This window comes from Labeo rohita, chromosome 11, assembly GCF_022985175.1.
Source record: "Labeo rohita strain BAU-BD-2019 chromosome 11, IGBB_LRoh.1.0, whole genome shotgun sequence".
In the NCBI taxonomy this organism is placed as follows: Eukaryota; Metazoa; Chordata; class Actinopteri; order Cypriniformes; family Cyprinidae; genus Labeo; species Labeo rohita.
The window spans coordinates 16471864-16491797 of record NC_066879.1 but is presented as its reverse complement, the minus strand read 5'-3'; the positions used below and the strand labels follow the sequence as shown (position 1 = coordinate 16491797).

The following is a 19934-nucleotide window of genomic DNA, read 5'->3' as shown; positions in this document are numbered from 1 at the left end:
GAACATCTCTACATAAATAAATCATGCATTTTAGTGGAAAGTGACGTGCGTCACAGTTTGAACTGGCCAACAGCGATGCTAATTAACCCCGGGCCTTATGCACACAAGTCAATGTCCTCATGTAAAAGGTCAGATGGACACATGTGGGGTGTGCAGATGACAAAAGAAAACATGCAACACTACAAAAAGTGCTTCCAAAGCCATTACCACGGAACTCTGAATTATTTTGCATTTGTTTTACATCTCATCAGCTCAAACAAAAGACAATGGATGTGTGGTAACAGTAAAGGTCTGCACCAAGCATCCCAACACCAGCAGTCACAACACTGTAAACTCCTAAGGTATGTAAAATCAGATGTATTTCGTAACGTGCATGCTTGAATCAGGAGTGTGTGGTCATTGCTAATGGCTTTTCACCACTTTCAGGGTGGCTTCCCCTGTTGCTGCCAACAAATGCTGTTACACAAGACTATAAACAAGACCATCTTCTCAAAGGATTGTAAACGAAGCCTGACAACAATGTTCCAAAGTGGTATTTCCATTCTAGTTTCATTCTAGTACTAAGTAGTGTATATTTTGTATGCATTCAGCTTCCAGTGACACGTATACAACGGCAAAATGCATAATAAAATTAAAGAATATAGAGGTCTCTTATTTGATTAAAAATACAGAAAAAAACTGTAATATTGCAAAATATTATTGCAATTTAAAATATCAGATTTCTGTTTGAATATAATTTAAAATGTAATTTATTTCTGTGATACAAAGCTGAATTTTTTAGCATCATTACCCCAGTCTTCAGTGTCACATGATCCTAATATGCTGATTTATTATCAATGTTGGAAACAGTTTTTGCTGCTTAATATTTTTTGCAACCTATGATACTTTTTTCAGGATTTTTTGATGAACAGCATTTACTCAAAGGAATCTTTTGTAACAATATACACTACTGTTCAAAAGTTTGGGGTCAGTGCTTTTTTTATTATTATTATTACTTTTATTCAGCAAGGATGTGTTAAATTGATAAAAAGTGGTAACAGACTTATACTGTTAGAAAATATTTTGTATTTTGAATAAATGCTGTTCTTTATATTTAGATACTCAACTGTGGAGCAAGAAGACAAACATGGACTAGCAAAAATGTTGCAAAACTCATCCTGACCACCTTAAGCTGCACTAACCTGTTTTCCAGCAGAAACCTTAAACAAGGTCCCCAATGGCTTGCAGTCTAGTCTAAACCAGCTCAGACCAGCAAGAAATCAGGTAATCGTGTTCCAATGCACAGTCATCACCTTTTTAGCACACATAAATGCTGAAATACAACACAGTATGTAATCTTTCTTCCATAGAAGATAACTTATACTGACACTAATATCATTACACTGGTTAAAAATGGTGTTGAAACCATTTTTATTGACAAATTCCTAGTTAATTAGTAACACTGGACCACAAAATCAATCATAAGGGTCGATTTTTGGAAATTGAGATTTATACAACACCTAAAAGCTGAATAAATGAGCTTTCCATTGATGTATGGTTTGTTAGGATAGGACAATATTTGGTCAAGATATAACTATTTGAATATCTGCAATCTGAGGTTGCAGAAAATCTAAAAATTGAGAAAATTGCCTTTAAGTTTGTCTCAATTATGTTCTTAGCCATGCATATTACTAATCAGAAATTGAATTATGATATATTTACTTTTGGAAATTGACAAAATATCTTCATGGAACATGATCTTTACTTAATATCCTAATGATTTTTGGCAGAAAAAGCGATAATTTTGACCCATACAGTGTGTTTTTGGCTATTGCTACAAATATACCCATGCTACTAAAGACTAGTTTTGTGGTCCAGGGTCACATTTCAAAATCACACTGTAAAAGTGTTGCTAACAGTTGTATTTTCTTACTCCAGTAATCATTTTATTAACTACAAAAATAATTTTGTACAGTGTACACACTAGTGTTTCTGACATCTTAAGTGAAATTAAACCTTGTTTTTGTTCTTATTTGTTTCTGGAACACCCTTGGTTAACGTTAAAATATCTAAAAAAAAAAACTCTAGGGGTAATTGATACTGTGCTTAAATATTCTTTCCACCCAGCGTAACAGGCCCTTGGAGTAACATTCTGACTGTAAGAGTCATTGTCCCCATCAGTCCCTGGCATTCTGCTCATGGCTAGTTCTGCCCACTCCTCAGCAGTGGGAGGCACACAAGAGGAACTGTTTGTGCCGCTAACAAGGGGAGGTAAAGATACACGAGGGGTCTCATTGCAGCTGCCACAGGTCACCTTTCAGGTTCACCTCCACTATTCAACTGCCAGCACGCTCCAGGTGGACTATTCACTGCCTCTTTGCAAGCTGTGGCCTAATAAGAGCAAAACACATTAGAATGGATTGAAACAGTCGCTCTTAAGCTGTAAAACTTTGTGCTGTGTGCATTATATAAACACTGCAGATGCAAATGATAAAATGTCAACAAATAACCCTAGACTGCGGTGACCGGGGAGAACGTGGTGTAAAAGCTTATCGTTTTCCTCAAAAGATAATGAGTAAACCACCAAAACAATAGGGTTTGGCTCGCTAGCCAATTCCTCACCACAAAATTTGGACATTGTTTACTGGTTAGCATGGAAATGCTAGGTATGCTAAACAGCCATTTCATAAAAAAAAGTACAAAAAACAAGTGCATGGTGTCCTAGTTTGGTCACCATTTGTTTAAAGTGATTTAATGCTATGCTAATAGTTGAACTAATGTCCTCATTTGGATATGAATCAAGATCATCAATATTTTTAAACTGTTTTCCTGTTTTCTGACTGGATTCCTACGGAAATACTGTCCATCGCTAATAGCTGTATAACGTGATCTTGGTGGTTATTTTTGTCAATATAACATTATCGTAATAATGTTATTAATTTAGATATTGTTAGATGTAAAAAGGTGTATTTTTGATTAATGGATTGTCTAATGATGTATGATAATTATAGTATTTACGTAAGAGAAAAACCCATATAGCATGATTACAGCACCGATGTCCTTCCAAGATGTTTTTTTTCCTTCAGTCAGTTAAAAGGACTCAGAAGAATCTATTCGCAGCAGTAAACGACTTTGTCGAGCAGATGGAAGAAGAGACTCTTTAAGGAGTAATTGTAGGTGTCCTAAAGACAGCTTTGAATATAATAGCCAATGTTGTCCAGAAAATTGCATTGGGTGGACCAGGAATGACGAAGAACATACAAAGTACTTAAAATGGAGGAAGAAGTGAGGGAATAACCATTGTGAAATGGCATTGTGCCATTTCAGAATGACTATTTTATATAAAATGCCTGCCTCAAACAACTTCAAACAGGTGGTGTTGTTGGGAACAAGGCTTATTTGGAGAGTCATTTCAGAAAATGCATGAAAGGGACTCTCAGCCCTTTGCTGCCACCTAGTGCACTGTTAATGTAGTGCATATTCATGAACTCAATCCTTTAATACAGTGGTTCTCAATTCACGTCCTGAGGTACCACTGCTCTGCGCATTTTGTATGTCTTCCTTGTTTAATGCATCTGATTCAGATCATCAGCTTGTTAGGAGGCAGATCCATGAACTGAACCGAGGGCGTCAGATAAGAGATACAAAATGTGCAAAGCAGTGATAGTCTACCCCAGGACTGGAATTGAGAACCACTGCCTTGATAAGTTACTTTAATACTCTATGTAGAAAATAGAATTTATGGATGCAATGGCGTAGAATTTAGTAGGAACACTAGGGACATGGCCCTACCAAATGTCCCTAAAAGAATAATTTTGTACGATTTATGCAACTGTTGTAATTTTGGCATCTGAAATAGGTCATACCACTAAAAAGCTATAGAAATATGCGCTTTCAAGGATGCACTTTTAATACATGTGCGGAGTAAGAACACATAAGATAACCAAAGCGTTTAAAACATACATGCACAGTTCAGTTGAATGAACTTCTGGTCTTATCCACATCTAGCTATTTTTATATGCACAAAACATCTTGTTTTGATGATTAATATTGCAAATTGGTGTCTTACCATATTATTTTAATGCATTATCTTAATAGTGAACACACTTGATTATGCAAACAGTTTTACCATTTACTGCACGTTGTTATTCTTCTCATTATTTCCATACAGATCGGGTTCGCAATCAACTTCAGAGCAGTGAATCATTTTGCGAATTGAATGATTCGCGATCCACACTCTGAAGTCCTGATCTGAAATGATGGTTCACAAATCATTATTCAGATCGGGACTATGAAGCGTGGATTGTGAATCATTTGATTTAGGTCGGACCGGGTTCGCAAATCTTTCGATTCTGATTGGAACTACGGAGGGTGGATTGCGAATCATTTGATTCAGATGGGGACTTCGGTGCGGGTCTGCAAATGATTTGATTCAGATCAGGAGTTCAGAGCCCGTATTGCAAACATTTGATTGACATAGGAACTTTGCAGCGGCCATGAATCATTTGATTCAGATTGTAACTTCACATCGGGTTCGCGAATCATTCAATTAGCGAGCCCCGTTGTGAAGTTAAGATCTGAAATGATGGTTCACAAATCATTATTCAGATCTGGACTACGAAGTATGAATTGCATATCATCTGATTTAGATCAGACCCTCGGGGCGGCTTCGAGAATCTTTTGATTCAGATCGGGACTTGCATATTGTGAATCTTTTTTATTTCTTTTTTTTTATTAAAAGTCAAAAGTAAAAATTAAAAGTCAAAACATCACACCATCAAGTACAGTTACAAAAACAAAACAAAGAAAAAGAAAAGAGATTGGAAGAATACAGATACAAATCCCTAAAGAAAATGAACCATGGTTTTATAATTACGTCCGTAAGCTTTTTGTGAAATTTGGATTTACTCATTAATCTGTTGTTTGACCTCTTCATATTTAAAGAGAGAACTATAGTTTCCAAAGTCGGACATCGCTTGCTATGATTTTCAAGGCTGTAGAATTTAGTAGGGACGCTATGACGTGTCCCTATCAATATATCCAGCCTCTAATAAATTGTCCCTAGTAATAAATCTGATCAGTGTTTGTGAGTTCTGCACTACTCATTAAAAATGTACTGCACTGTTATAATTTAAAAACATGTTGATTTTATTCAATTATTGTAGGAGTGCAAAGTGGCAAATGTAATCTCTGAAAGCTGCCATAGTCTTTCAAGGAGTGTGAAATGTTACTACTGTATTTCGGTTCCTGAGACAAAAGTTTTAATTACAATTCAGGTAAAACAGAAAATACAACAGTGAGTTTGATTGTCAAGTCTGCACTCCTGTGATACGGCTTCAGACTCATGAGTCTTTAAAAAAATGTACAAAAACAAATCCATCAGCACTCTTCCATCACTAATTAGAAAAAAAATCACAGAATAAAACACAGAAGCTCTTCTGCATGAGGCTCATAACTCCTGCTTGTGTTTTTCAGCTGTAGAGTCTTTAGTTTCTGTGCTCTCTGCCGTTGTTTTCTTGTCATCTGCAGTATTTTTAACAGTTGCTTTGCCTGTTTTCTTCTTTTCGTCTGACGTTACAGGTTTTGTCTTGTTAGCTGTTTTTAATTTCTTTTTCTCCGCTGTTGTGGTTTTTGTTTTGTCTGATGCTTTGCTCTTTGTTTTGTCTGCTTTAGCTTTTGTTTGGGTTTCTGTTTTTGCTGGCTTTTTGGATGCTTTGGCCTTTGGTTTTTCGCTTTTCTTCACCACTTTGCTGTCCGTTTTGTTATCCTTGGTAGCTTTGGTAGGTTGTTCTGCAGATGTGCTCGTCTTTACTGTGTCTTTTTCGGTTGTTTTAGCAGAAACTGTTCCTTCAGGTTCAGAGGGTTTGGCTTCACTGTCAATTCCTGTTTTCTGGACATCAGCTTCAAGTGGGCTGGAAAGCTTTTTCAGCAGTTCTTCGGCCTGTAAACGCTCCTGTGGACATAAAATGCAACAAGGTTAGACAAAGAGGGAACTTTTAACAATTACAACTTGAAAGAAAACAGACCCATGTTATTTTAGTACTATTTATGCACTATTATAGTGCTTTTTAATTTATTTAGTTTTTTAATTAATTTAAATTTTAGGTTACGTTTTAGTAATTTTGTTATGTGTTTTTTTATTTTTGTACGTTTTATTGTTTCTGTTTAGTTTAAATGTATTATTTAGATTAGGGGTTTTTTTATTTACTAATTATATTTAATTTTATTTTAGTTAAATTTTCAGTTTTCATTTAAATTTTAGTTTTAGGTTTTAGTAATTTTATGTGCTTTTGTCATATTTATTAGTTTTATTATTTCTATTTAGTTTTAAATTATTACTCATTTAGTTTTAGTAACTTTTGTACTTCAACTTATTTTATTTCAGTTAGTTGCAAAGTCCACATTTCTTGTTTTTATTCAAGTTTTTAGGTTTTTTTAATTAATAATTACATTTACTTTTATTTGTTATATTTTCAGTTAACTCTTAGTTTTAAGGTTTAGAAATTTTGCTTTTGTCATTTTTATTATTTATAATTTTCATTTAAGTGTTTTAAAATGTAATATTTATATTTAATTGTATTTTAGTTATTCTTTCATTTTCATTCAGATTTTATTTTTTTTGTTTTATTATTTCTGTTTAGTTTTAATTATTAATTTAGTTTTAGTATTTTTTTGCACTTCAACTTATTTTATTTCAGTTAGTTGCAAAGCCCACATTTATAATTTTCATGTCTGTTTTTTTAAAAAAAATGTAATATTTATAATTAATTTTATTTTAAACATTGTTTTCATTTAAATTTTAGTTTTAACTTAGTAATTTCTTGTCTTTTTGTCATTTTTTTTGTTTTATTATTTCTATTTAGCTTTAATTTATTATTCATTTAGTTTTAGTAATATTTGTACTTAAACTTATTTTATTTCAGTTAGTTGCAAAGGCCACATTTATAATTTTCTTTTATTTAATAATTCTATTTCATTTTATTTTAGTTATTTTTCAGTTTTCATTTAAATTTTAGCTTTACATTTTAGTAATTTTACGTGCTTTTGTAATTTTTATTAGTTTTATTGTTTTTATTTAGTTTCAATTTATTATTTATTTAGTTTTAGTAACTTTTGCACTTCAACTTATTTTATTTCAGTAAGCTGCAAAGGCCACATTTCAAATTTTCATTTCAGTTTTGTTCAATATTTATATTTAATTTTATTACAGCTTTAACTTTTTCAATTAACTACATTTTTTTAAGTTTTAGTTAATAATAACAACACTCAAAAGACCCCATCAAAGTGTTAGTTTTCCTGTTTGAATGTACTGTAATTCCTATTCCATTGCTTTATTTTACCATTCACAAAATTGCACTGGAATCATACTTGCCTTCTCATTGTGATGAGGATCCAGAGTGAAGCGAAGCACTAATGCACACCTTTGGCCTTTAGTTACTGCGGACACTCCATGAAGATTCTCCTGTCCAGCTCTGAATCCCACAGCTCTACCACACCGAGGCTTCATCACAGCCTGAAGAGACGGTACAGTGAAATAGGATCCGTCTTAGCAAATTCGTGCTATAACAGCACATTTTATAGAAACATTTAGTAGAACACGCTGTGAACATAATGTGCAACATTTAAAAATCTTACAGAGACAGTTTTGGCATCCGACTCGGTGAAGATAAAATCTCCTCCTTCAAAGTCATCATTAAGGTACAAAATGGCACTATGAAGCAAATCAGAATGTATCAGAAACCAGAAATCAGAAAACACTATAAACTAAATAACCATGATGCTTTAGTAATTCGTCAAGTGGCAAACCTGTATCCTTGATCACTGTGTGCTGATGGATCTCTGATACAGTCGTTGAGCTCTGAGATGAGCAGACAGTCTCCACGCTCCTCCTGTTTCTCTGAATTGAAAGAGAGATCAACACATGCATGCTTAAGAACTAAATAGGTCTGTGTTCAAAATGCATTTAAAAAAAACAAGTCAGTTTACCAGTGGCAGATCGGCAGACCAGGTTTGAGCTGGAGAAATACAGGGGTGATTCCAGACCAAAGTTGGATTCCAGAACCTTACGAATCTTCTCACTGAGGTCAGAAAACAAACGTGCGCTCTTCAAGGGAAACAGACCTTCCTGAACAGGGTATGAGAAAATAAAACTGATTCATTAAAATACAATATACCTGTAAGAACATCAACCAGAAAGGAGAAATATGTCATTTAAGATGTTCATATTTTCTTTCATCAATTGAGAAGAAATTAAAGTTTTTGAGGAAAACATTACAGGATTTCTCTCAATATAGTGGACTTCAATAGAAGCCCACGGGTTGGAACGGGTTGAAGGTCCAAATTGCAGTTTCAGTGCAGCTTCAAAGTGCTCTACACGATCCCAGCTGAGGAATAAGGGTCATATCTAGCGAAACGAATGCTCATTTTCTAAAAACAAAATAAAATTGATGTACTTTTTAACAACAAATGCTCATCTTGCACTAGCTTGACTTCACGCATTACGTAAACGTAAGTACCAACCCAGTGTTTACAAAGCAAACGTGCAAAGAAAGTCAAACGCCCTTTACAAAAAAGGTAAAACAACAATGTCAGATGATTTCAAAGTTGGAGGAGAAAATGAGATGGAGTTATTCACCTACTCTACCTTTTGAATCAGAGTACACTGTAAAAAATAAAAAACACAATTTGTTGAGTCATCTTAAAATAATTTGTTACCCTGCTGCCTTAAAATGTTAAGTTCAGTCAACTCAAATAAGTTTATTCAACTTGAAATGTTAAGTTGTATTAAGTAACAACTTAGATATTTGTGTTTGCTAAACTTAACAGATGGGTAAGTAACCCAGCTGCCTTCAAATTTTAAGTTGATTTAACTCAAATATGTTGTCACTTAGTATAATTTAACATTTCAAGTTGAATAAACTTTTTTTGAGTTGACTGACCTTAAAATTTTAAGGCAGACAGGTTACAAATTATTTTAAGTTGACTCAACAAATTGTTTTTTACAGTGTACACAGATAAAGAACTAACAGCATGTGACCTTTCCAACGTGATTACAAAATGCATGAAGTTGAGCTAGTGCTTTTATTTTTTTAGAAAATGACCAATCATTTTGCTAGATGAGACCCTTATTCCTCGGCTGGGATCACGTAGAGCTCTTTGAAGCTGCACTGAAACCGCAATTTGGACCTTCAACCCATTGACCCCCATTGAAGTCCTCTATATGGAGAAAAATCCTGAAATGTTTTCCTTAAAAAACTTTAATTTCTTTTCGACTGAAGAAAGAAAGGCATGAACATGACATGGTGGTGAGTAAATAATCAAGAACTTTCTATTCTAGAAGTGAACTAATCTTTTAAACCCCTTTAGTAAAGTAGGTCTCACCTGCAGAGCTTTGAGAACCGTGATATCCTGAAACATCTCACTCGCTGAATGAGGAGAGGGTGTTGATTTAAAACCATCTTGAATAGCTGCTGCCTGTGAGATTTAGGTCATAAAAAAAGAAATATTTGACTGCAGATAATACAAAAATACCTTTTTGTTTACTCTCAAAAGAAATGTGGAAACATACACTGGATAGGCCATGAAGTTCCTGACACTCATCGGATGTGATTACACCATCAAGGACAACTCGCTGTGAACCGTTAAGGGCCGTGGATGTCAGGGATACCGTAATGTCATCTAACGTGAGTTTGTTGGCAGTTTCTGAAGTAGGGGCTGGATTGACATCTGAAAAAGGAACAGTTTTTCAGATCCCGGTCATGTAACTTATTATCCCTACACCAGAGGCTGCGTTAACCGAAAATTGTCTGTCATTGACAGATGTTTTTTGATGAATGACGGAAAAATCTAAAGGGTGTCCATCTCTTTGACAGATTACACTGAGGGTGATCTATTGTAACTTGTAACTGTAATTCCCACCCCTGTCCAGTTGGTGGCGAGTGCGCTCCAGTGTGGCAGCAGAGCACTGGATCCAGAACAAAAACGAAAATGTCACAAATGCCAAAACTGTATTTATTGCTTGAATTTCCTAATGAAATTCAAATCTGAGACTTTATATCAAAAGTAACACAAAGCTTAGCCTGTTGTGATTTACTTAATGGGATGTAACAGCATAGATCAAAAGATCGACTAGGATTTACAAATCGATATTGGTTCACAAAAATGAGAATATATTAAAATCAGTGTTGAATGTGAAAAGCTATGCAGTCTCATCTGTTCTCTTCAAAATAAATGCATAAGCATATCGTCCTGTAGGTTTATAATTAAAAAATGAGAATGTGAACAAAAATAAAAACGATTAAATGTGTTAATATAATACAAATTTGAAAATTAAAATGACTGGTAATAACAGATTATGACGGAATTTTTACGACCCTGTCCGTCAAAATGACAGACAAAGTAATGCCACCTCTGCCCTACACATGTTGACGTTTGTTTTAAAGGGCTAGTTCACCCAAAAATGAAAATTCTGTCATTAATTACTCACCCTCATGTCCTTTCAAACCTGTAAGACATTTGTTCATCTTCAGAACACAAATTAAGATATTTGATGAAATTCGAAAGCTTTCTAACCCTGCACAAACAGCAACGTAACTGACACGTTCAAGGCCCAGAAAGGTAGTAAGGACATCAGTAAAACAGTCAGACATCAGTGGTTCAACCATAATATGTTATGAAGCTACAAGAATTTTTTTTGTGTGCAAAAAAAACTAAAATAACTACTTTATTAAACAATTTCTTCTCTTATGTGTCTTGGATGTGCATTCACAAGAGTAACATGACACAACACAACAGATTTCATTGAAAATAATTTGTGTTCCAAAGATGAACGAAGGTCTTTTGGGTTTGGAACAACATGATGGAGAGTATTTAATGACAGGATTTTCATTTTTGGGTGAACTATCCCTTTAAGTCGTACCATCTTTCACAAATTTGGTCAGGTCGGATGATTCTTTACTCTTCTCTTCCACAAGCGTCTCAATCTCTTTCATCAGGTTACTGATCTCCTCCGTAATCCTTGCGGCTGTTTCTTTATCGGCTCTGCGTGCGCATAGGAAACCAACATCAGGTCAGTTGAACTTTCATGTTAATATGAGATGCAACACTTAAAGGTATACTTACTTTTGCTTGTCTCTTAGTTTCTTGGGCATGACTTCCTCAGGGGTCCATGTGTCCTGAGATATAGTTATTTTTTATAACTATATAACTGAACACAAATATGTGAAGCACTAAGCACACCTTAACACACTTACCGGATCAACAAAATTTTTTCCAAACATCTCGTAGCCAAAGTAAAGAAGCTCTTTTTCCAGCAAAGACCTCTTGATGTGCTGCTTAACAACCTGCAACAAGAAAAAAACATGATGTTATGTTCTGAAAGCATGCACCTTGTTGCATCATGTATTTGCATTTAAAATAAATGTTTTTATGAAATGATTTTACAAATCTATGTGCTGTAGATCAAAAGCATGCTTGTGCATCAGTGGCACGTGCGGACGGCACCTCTCTGGCTGTAATGTTGACGGCTTTGTCATCTCCCAGCACAGCGGAGTAATAGGCCAGGTTTTGTGCCATGACTTCATCCTCAGGGTGGAAGAGCAGGTATGTTTTAGCACACTCAATGGCCTGTTCATATTTCTCACCTGAGGAAGAAACAGATCAAAGCTTTAAAAATGAACTCGGACATAAATAATACATAAATAATACATAATAATAATACATACATGATGCATTTAAAACATTCTGCAGTACTCAAAAATATACATTTATTAGCAACACCCCAACTGTATATTAAATACTTGTATACAATGCAATACTGATTAACTGAATTTTAAATAACTTTTTTGATTTTTTCATTTTTTGATATTTGTGTTATTATATATTTTGTACTTTCAGTACTTCAACTGATTTTAGTTAGATGCAAAAGTTCTAATTTTTTTTTTTTTTTTAATAAAACGTTTTTTATCTAATATTTTATTTAATTGTAGATTTATGTCAATTACTTAAACCAGGGTTATTATATTTAACTAAAATTAAAACCATTAAAAAAATTATTATTTGAAATAAAATAAAATAAAATAAATAAAAAAAACCTTAAACTTATTTTGTATACTTTTCTATCTAATATTTTATTGCAGATTTATTTCAATTAATGAAACTAGTGTTGTTATGGTGAAATAAAACTAAAACCATAAAATAATTTAAAAAAAAACATTTTCATTACTTAAAATAAAATAAACATTTACTGAAATAATAATAATAATAAAAAAACTTACATTTATTTTGTTTATACTTTTCTAATATTTTATTTTATTGCAAGATTTATTTCAGTTAATGAAGCCAGTGTTATTATAGTTAAATAAAATTAAACCATTAAAAAACATTTTCATTATATGAAATAAAATAAACATTAACTGAAATAATATTTAAAAAATTGCTTATTTTGTTTATACTTTATGAATATTTTATTTTATTGCAAGATTTATTTTAATTTATGAAACCAGGGTTATTATAATTAACTAACACCATAAAAATCTGTGTTATTTGAAATAAACATTAACTGAAATAATATTTTTTTTAAAATGTTATTTTGTTTATTTTTTTGTATCTAATATTTGTTTCTTTTTTATCTTTTTCTTTATCAATTTTTTTTTTTTTGCAGATTTATTTCAGTAACTGAAAATAAGGTTGTTATAATTAGCTAAAACTAAAACCATTAAAAAAATTGTTATTTGAAATAAAATAATATAAAAACTTAAACTAATTTTATGTTTTTCTAATATTTTATTTTATTGCAGGTTTATTTCAATTACTAAAGCCAGGATTATTGTTACCTAAAACTAAAAAACTATATAAATATAATGTATATAAAAACAATATATATATTTGCTGATTTATTTCAATGACTGAAACATTTTTCGTTATTTGGTATGCATTTAAATAAAAGACACGTAACTGAAATAATATAAAAACAAACATTTCATTTCTCATTTTAATTTACTTTTATTTGACGTATTAAAACAACTAAAACTGAAATAAAAATCAATAAAAACTATATAGACTCTATATAGACATAAAACAATTTTGTTTTTGGTTTTAGTTTAGTAAGGATAGTAAGGAAAGCAAACAGATATCTGGTACTGAATATGATTCTGCTGATGAAGAGTGTATCGTACTGTTATAGTATGAGAACTGAAGGTAGTTGAAGTGTGATGGGAGGAAATCTTCAAAAGGCGTCTCTCTTCCAGCGGTGGATGCCAGATCCACAGCGCAGTTCTGTTTGCAGTTCAGAGCGTGAAGATAATGATCTGCGATCAAAGCAAACACAGACATGAACCCCTCAAAAAATCCATACTTATCAAACATTTAGTGTAACAGAAATATATACAACAAAAAGAGAAATCAAATGAGATATCAAACACCATGAGAATTAAAAAAGACATCAAACTAAATCAAAGAGAATCTAAAAGCATCAGAATACCACGTGCCTGTCATAGATTGAAAGAGATCGGCGTTGTACTCCATGTAGTTGTAACCGTCGTAATTAAACGCTCCCTCACAGAGAACTCTGCATTCCTCATAAGCTATGAAATATTCTTCAACAGCCTCCTCAAAGTGCTCGATGGCTGGGGTGAAATCCTCTGCACTGTAATGAATCTTGCCCTCTAAAAATGCAGCCTGAAAATCAGCATTTAAAGGTACAGTCAAATAAATTCCAGCAATAAAAACATTTTTCTAAGGCAGTGAGATAAAATATAGACATGTTCAGATTAATAAACATTGTTCGTACCATGTGCGGTCTCTCCTCCAGGTCCTTGAAATCGGTCTCTTGCACCCCAGCCATCATCCTGTAGTACTCTAAATTCTGTTTCATCTCTATGTGGTCGGGGTTTGCTATGAAAAATGTATTCGCTGCTGCCACTGCCTTGTCAAGCTTGTTTATCTGCAAGTACAAAGAAAACAAAACATATTCAGATGTTGGTTAGAAAATACTCATGCTTTCAAAGCAATACTTTAGGGACAAAGGTGTTCCTAGAATATAGATGAAATAAATAAAATAAATAAAAGTCATACAACATAAGCAGCACAGCTGTTTTAATATTATTTATTTATCCATCTATTTCATGTATTTATTTATTTATTTTGAGCAGCAAATCAGCATATTAGAATGATTTCTGAAAGATCATGTGACGTGATGCTGAACATTTTTTTTATATTTTTTATATTACACATTATTTCTGTTTTACTGTATTTTTGATTTAATAAATGCATGGGTGATCATAAAATACTTTTTTTAAAAAACATTTAACAAAATATAATTTTATATACAGTATCAGTCAAAAGTTTTTGAACAGTAAGATTTTTAATGTTTTTAAAGAAGTCTCTTCTGCTCACCAAGACTGCATTTATTTATTCCAAAATACAGCAAAAACAGTACAATTTTGAAATATTTTTACTATTTAAAATAACTGCTTTTTATTTGAATATATTTTAAAATGTAATTTATTCAGGCGATTTTAAAGCAGAATTTTCAGCATCATTACTCCAGTCAGCGTGATTCTTCAGAAATCATTCTAATATATTGATTTCCTGTTCAAAAAACATTTATTATTATTATGTTGAAAAGAATTTTTTAAGGTTTCTTTGATGAATAGAAAGTTCAGAAGAACAGCATTTATCTGAAATGGACATGGAACAGCATTTATCTGACATTATAAATGTCTTTATCATCACTTTTGATCAATTTAAAGCAGCCTTGTTAAATAAAAGTATTAATTTCTATAATTTCTTCCCCCCTCGAAAAAAAAAAAAAAAACTCACTCCAAGTATTTGAATGGTATGGTGTATAATAGTACAAAAGCTTTTCATTTCAGATAAATAAGATCTTTGGATCTTTCTGTTCATCAAAGAATCCTGAAAAAATTTACTCAACTGTTTTAAATATTGATAATAACTATTATTATCAGTAATAAAATATTGTAATAATAAATATTGACAATAAAAATATTTCTTGAACATATTAGAATGATTTCTGAAGGATCGTGTGACACTGAAGACTGGAGTAATGATGCTGAAAATGTAGGTTTGATCACATGAATAAATTACATTTTAAAATATATTCAAATAGAAAGTACTTATTTTAAACAGTAAAAACAAATATTACTGCTTTTGCTGTATTTTGGATCAAATATGTGCAGGCTTGGTGAGCAGAAGAGACTTCTTTAAAAACATTAAAAATCTTACTGTTAAAAGCTTTGACTGGTAGTGTATATACACTGTGTGCAGAATTATTAGGCATGTTGATATTCTGGTCATATTTTTTTTCCAAACACATTTTACCAATTCCAAACCACATCAGTCTTAATAACTACTGTTAATTTTGTGTTTAATCATTTATATGTGATATATAATTGTCCGTGAAGGCTGGAAGTGAAAAACTCCTTATATTCAGGTGTGCAGAATTATTAGGCATGTTTTCGTTTACAGCTAAAATGAGCCAAAAAAGAGATTTAACCCAGACTGAAAAGTCCAAATTATTAAATGCCCATGAGAAGAATGCAATACTAATGCATTACAAGAATTTGCAAAGTTAAGGCTTGACCATTGGACAGTGAAATGCTTGTTGAGTCTGCATGGTCAGAAAAAACAGGTGGAGAAGAAAAGATGCATGTTAACTGCAAAAGAATTAGGAATTAAGGTGAAGAATTAGGTGTGACACCATCAGGAACCGTTTCCAGTTCTCCAGCGCCACCATTTTCCAGAACTGCAACCTACCTGGAGTCTTCAGAAGTACAATGTGTCAGGTTCTCAGAGACTTTGCTTGGTAAAAAATCCTAAAAAATGCCCCTGACTTAATAAGAATAACAAGCTGACGTGTTGTGAAATACATGAAGACAGTTTTTTTATATGCTTTAGAGACAGATAAGTTGAGAGTGACTCTTGAAGGACAAGCATCACATCCTCTTGTACCTCTGATTCAAGAATTTATCTTCTAAAATCTGGCAGTAAGTTTTGGGAGTTCATTTTAGTCCATCTCTGCAAGTCAGACTTTTCAGGATAAGAGACTAAACATGAACTCCCAAAACTTACTGCCAGATTTTGGAAGATAAATTCTTGAATCAGAGGCACAAGAGGATGTGATGCTTGTCCTTCAAGAGTCACTCTCAACTTATCTGTCTCTAAAGCATATAAAAAAACTGTCTTCATGTATTTCACAAGACGTCAGCTTGTTATTCTTATTAAGTAAGGGGCATTTTTTAGGATTTTTTACCAAGCAAAGTCTCTGAGAACCTGACACATTGCACTTCTGAAGACTCCAGGTAGGTTGCAGTTCTGGAAAATGGTGGCGCTGGAGACTAAACGGTTCCTGATGGTGTCACACCTAATTCTTCACCTTAATTCCTAATTCTTTTGCAGTTAACATGCATCTTTTCTTCTCCACCTGTTTTTTCTGACCATGCAGACTCAACAAGCATTTCTCTGTCCAATGGTCAAGCCTTAACTTTGCAAATTCTTGTAATGCATTAGTATTGCATTCTTCTCATGGGCATTTAATAATTTGGACTTTTCAGTCTGGGTTAAATATCTTTTTTGGCTCATTTTAGCTGTAAACGAAAACATGCCTAATAATCCTGCACACCTGAATATAAGGAGTTTTTCACTTCCAGCCTTCACGGACAATTATATATCACATATAAATGATTAAACACAAAATTAACAGTAGTTATTAAGACTGATGTGGTTTGGAATTGGTAAAATGTGTTTGGAAAAAAATATGACCAGAATATCAACATGCCTAATAATTCTGCACACAGTGTATATTGTTATTTTATTTATTTATTTATTTATTGAGCAGCAAATCAGCGTATTATAATGATTTCTGAGGGATCATGTGACATTAAATACTGGAGTAATCATGCTGAAAATTCAGCTTTGCATCACAGAAATAAAAATATTCTAATTTTACTGTATTTCTGATCAAATAAATGCCTTGGTGAGCATAAAAGACTTCTTTCAACAAAATAATTTTTATATATTGTCACTGAAGTAATTGCTGAAATTTGTGATGACTTTGCTGTTCACACTTGTTGATACTATGCTTTTTGTTGTTGTTGTTTTTTTAATGCAAAAACGATTTTTCCTTAGGCCTAGTGGTCTGAGGCTAATGCACACGACTGTAAATCTCATTTAAACTATAATTTTACACGTCAGTGGTATTTCAGTGCCCCTCTTAGCAGTTCTGGAAGCATCTAAAAGTCCGCAAGGCTCCACCTAAAGACGTGGCACAGTGATGTGAGATTGAGGGGGTTGGGGAAACGTGAAAGAGCTTCTCAAACGGTTAACCATTCAGTGACATTAGCACAAATGTGCACAAAACTGATCAACTGTATCTGATGCACTTTTACGCATGTATTTGATAACTCGACATTCTTGGTTTACAAAAAGCATTCTTCTAATGAGATGCACTGAATCTCACCCCCATTCCTTTTTTACTTTTTAAACGCCTTTGCGTTTATAAAAAGTTTTTGCATGCGTTTTTATGGCTCTTATTTACCTTAAAGTAAGCCACTTGCAGGTAATTGTAAGGCGTCCTTTTCTTGAACTCCAGCTCTATAGCCTCACTAACTTTATGAAGTGTCGGTGGTCCCATTTTGTCGCTCTCACATGCATTCACACAATCGGCCCGTTTGAGAATCCTCTGGAAAAACGCTAAATCCTCCACGGCCCCGGTTCCTGGGATCGGGATACCCACACCTGGTAAAGGCTCCCCGAAAGCGGTGTGATTCGCGCAGGATAAGCGGCAGTGCGTCTGGATTTTACGCAGCGCCGCTTTATTCCGCAAAGCTCTTTCCATGTTCAGAATCACAGCCAGCCAGTCCTGCTTATAATACGCCTCCACCGCGTTATCAAAAAGCAGATCGTATGGCTCAAATATTCCATTGATTTGAGTGTCACACAAGGTGAAATGGACAGTGGAGAGGATTGAGATCAGGGACAGTGCGGTCCACATCTTGGAGACGGTAGGCCTGTGAGGTAGAACTCGGTTTTGGAGAATCTCCGAAGGTCTTTGGAGAGGGTGGAGCTCCAGGGCTGCGTGAAAGACTGCCCTGTGTAAGAACTGAGAAATTTAGGGCAGCTGTGTGAATTTGGGTACTCACAGATTTCAAAGATTTGAGTGACACATTTTTAACTGAAAATATTAAGTATGTATACATAACTTCTGTACACTGTAAAAAATATTCTGTAAAATTTTACTGTAAAAAATACGGTAGCAACATTTTATGTTTTGCGGTTTGCACTTAAATTTACAGGTAAATACCGTAATTTCGTTAACTGATGTAATGTTAATGTACCAACCTACTGAAGTACTGAAATCTGTTTTGTACCTTTGTAATACACTGATAACCACCAAAAGCAGGTGGTGATGAGAAAGTCAAATGGTGAACCACAGCTCATCTCAAACAGCTTTTAAATATTAGCATATAGAAGGTGCACAGTGTCATTCACACAAACACTAAACACCATCATGGTAACACAAATGAAACTGAATTAATGCATAAACATTCATTTAACAACATTAGATGTAACATACAACCCTAATGTACAAAACATCTAAGAAAAAACTAAGAAGAAAATTTCAAAAAACAAAATTTAAAATTAAAAAAAAAAAAATGTAACACATGGAATTCTGGGAATGTCAGTTTGCGGTAAATTTCAGTGTTCACTGTAAATTTTACGGCCTTTTACCGTTAACCATTTAACAGGTTTTTACTGTAGCATTTTTACAGTATTTTTACCATTAAATTCATTGTAATTTTTTACAGTGTAGATAAACTGGTTGGCATACAAGACATACTTAAAAACTGAATTTTAATGTATTTGTTTATTTTTTAATTAAAATTGAGTTCTGTAATCGGAATGTAAGTGATTTGTATTTTTTTTTCAGGAGAGGAAAAAGCTGGTTACTTTTTGGTATTAAGGATCATTCTTTAAAAGTTGTTGGTTTTATTATGCATGTTATTTTACGTAAATTGCACATTCATAAATGCAAGTTTACAAAGGGCAAGCCTCTTTTTATAGTGCTTGAAAATGTATGTCAAAATCTAAAAATAGTAAAGCAATTAAAACGGTTGCTGTATGATCATCCTTTAACATTTTCACATAAAACAACTGTTTAATGGTGCTTGCAATGTATAGTTTTTTGTTATACAGTGGGATATGGCATTGTTGACAATAAAGCATTAATAAAACAACTTTTTGGTGTGACTATTATGAAGTCATTAGGCAGTATAATCTAACACATCAGCACTTTGTGTGCATTCTCACATGAATAGTCTACATAAAATGTAGTTTTGTTCATAGTGATCTGGTAAGCATAATTGAACAATAATTTATGATGTCATTTTTAAGTTTTAATGAATGTTCAGTTTCACTAACTGCATAAATACATGAATTAAATAAATTTAATAGTAGTCACAGGCCACCTGGGATCTTTAAACCCTCATAAAATTTTTCATAAAATTTATTTCATAGTTATTTTGAAATTTTACTAAACAAAACACACACACACAGCCTTTTTCCGCAGAGAAAAACTTGGTATACTAAAATGGTACTTATTGCAATATGTTTTTTCCTGAATGTAATGAAGAAAGAAAACCCTACAAACTAAGGCTGAAGTTGTTTAAATGCTTGAATTAATAAAGAAAAAGAAAGAAAACAGAAACATCTTGCATGGTTAAGATAATACGAATGAAATGTCCAAAGGTGTAGTGCAAAACAAACGATAAACTTGTACAGACTTGCAGTTTTTTAGTTTCATAAGTTTCAAACTTAGATCTTTCATAACTGCAGAAAACTCACGTTTCCATCTGCAGTCGACCGTAACACGACGACATAATTTACGCAAAGGCTACCGTAAAACATGCATGGTCGCTTTATATTTAAAATATCGATAT

At 33.1% G+C, this 19934-nt stretch overlaps 1 protein-coding gene across 1 annotated transcript; it reads right to left on the bottom strand.

Moving 5' to 3' along the window:
• Window positions 1–4698: 4698 nt before the first annotated feature.
• p3h1 (prolyl 3-hydroxylase 1) lies at window positions 4699–19858 on the bottom strand. The gene is made up of 16 exons (XM_051122895.1): window positions 19840–19858; window positions 17534–18097; window positions 13769–13921; window positions 13467–13656; window positions 13155–13286; window positions 11482–11621; window positions 11232–11321; window positions 11101–11153; window positions 10898–11019; window positions 9548–9705; window positions 9361–9453; window positions 7966–8104; window positions 7786–7876; window positions 7615–7690; window positions 7352–7492; window positions 4699–5932 (listed from the first exon to the last, which is right to left on the bottom strand). Exons 2-16 carry the CDS (start codon window positions 17987–17989, stop codon window positions 5429–5431), a joined length of 2538 nt encoding a protein of 845 aa, XP_050978852.1. The 5' UTR covers window positions 17990–18097; window positions 19840–19858; the 3' UTR covers window positions 4699–5428.
• Window positions 19859–19934: the final 76 nt, after the last annotated feature.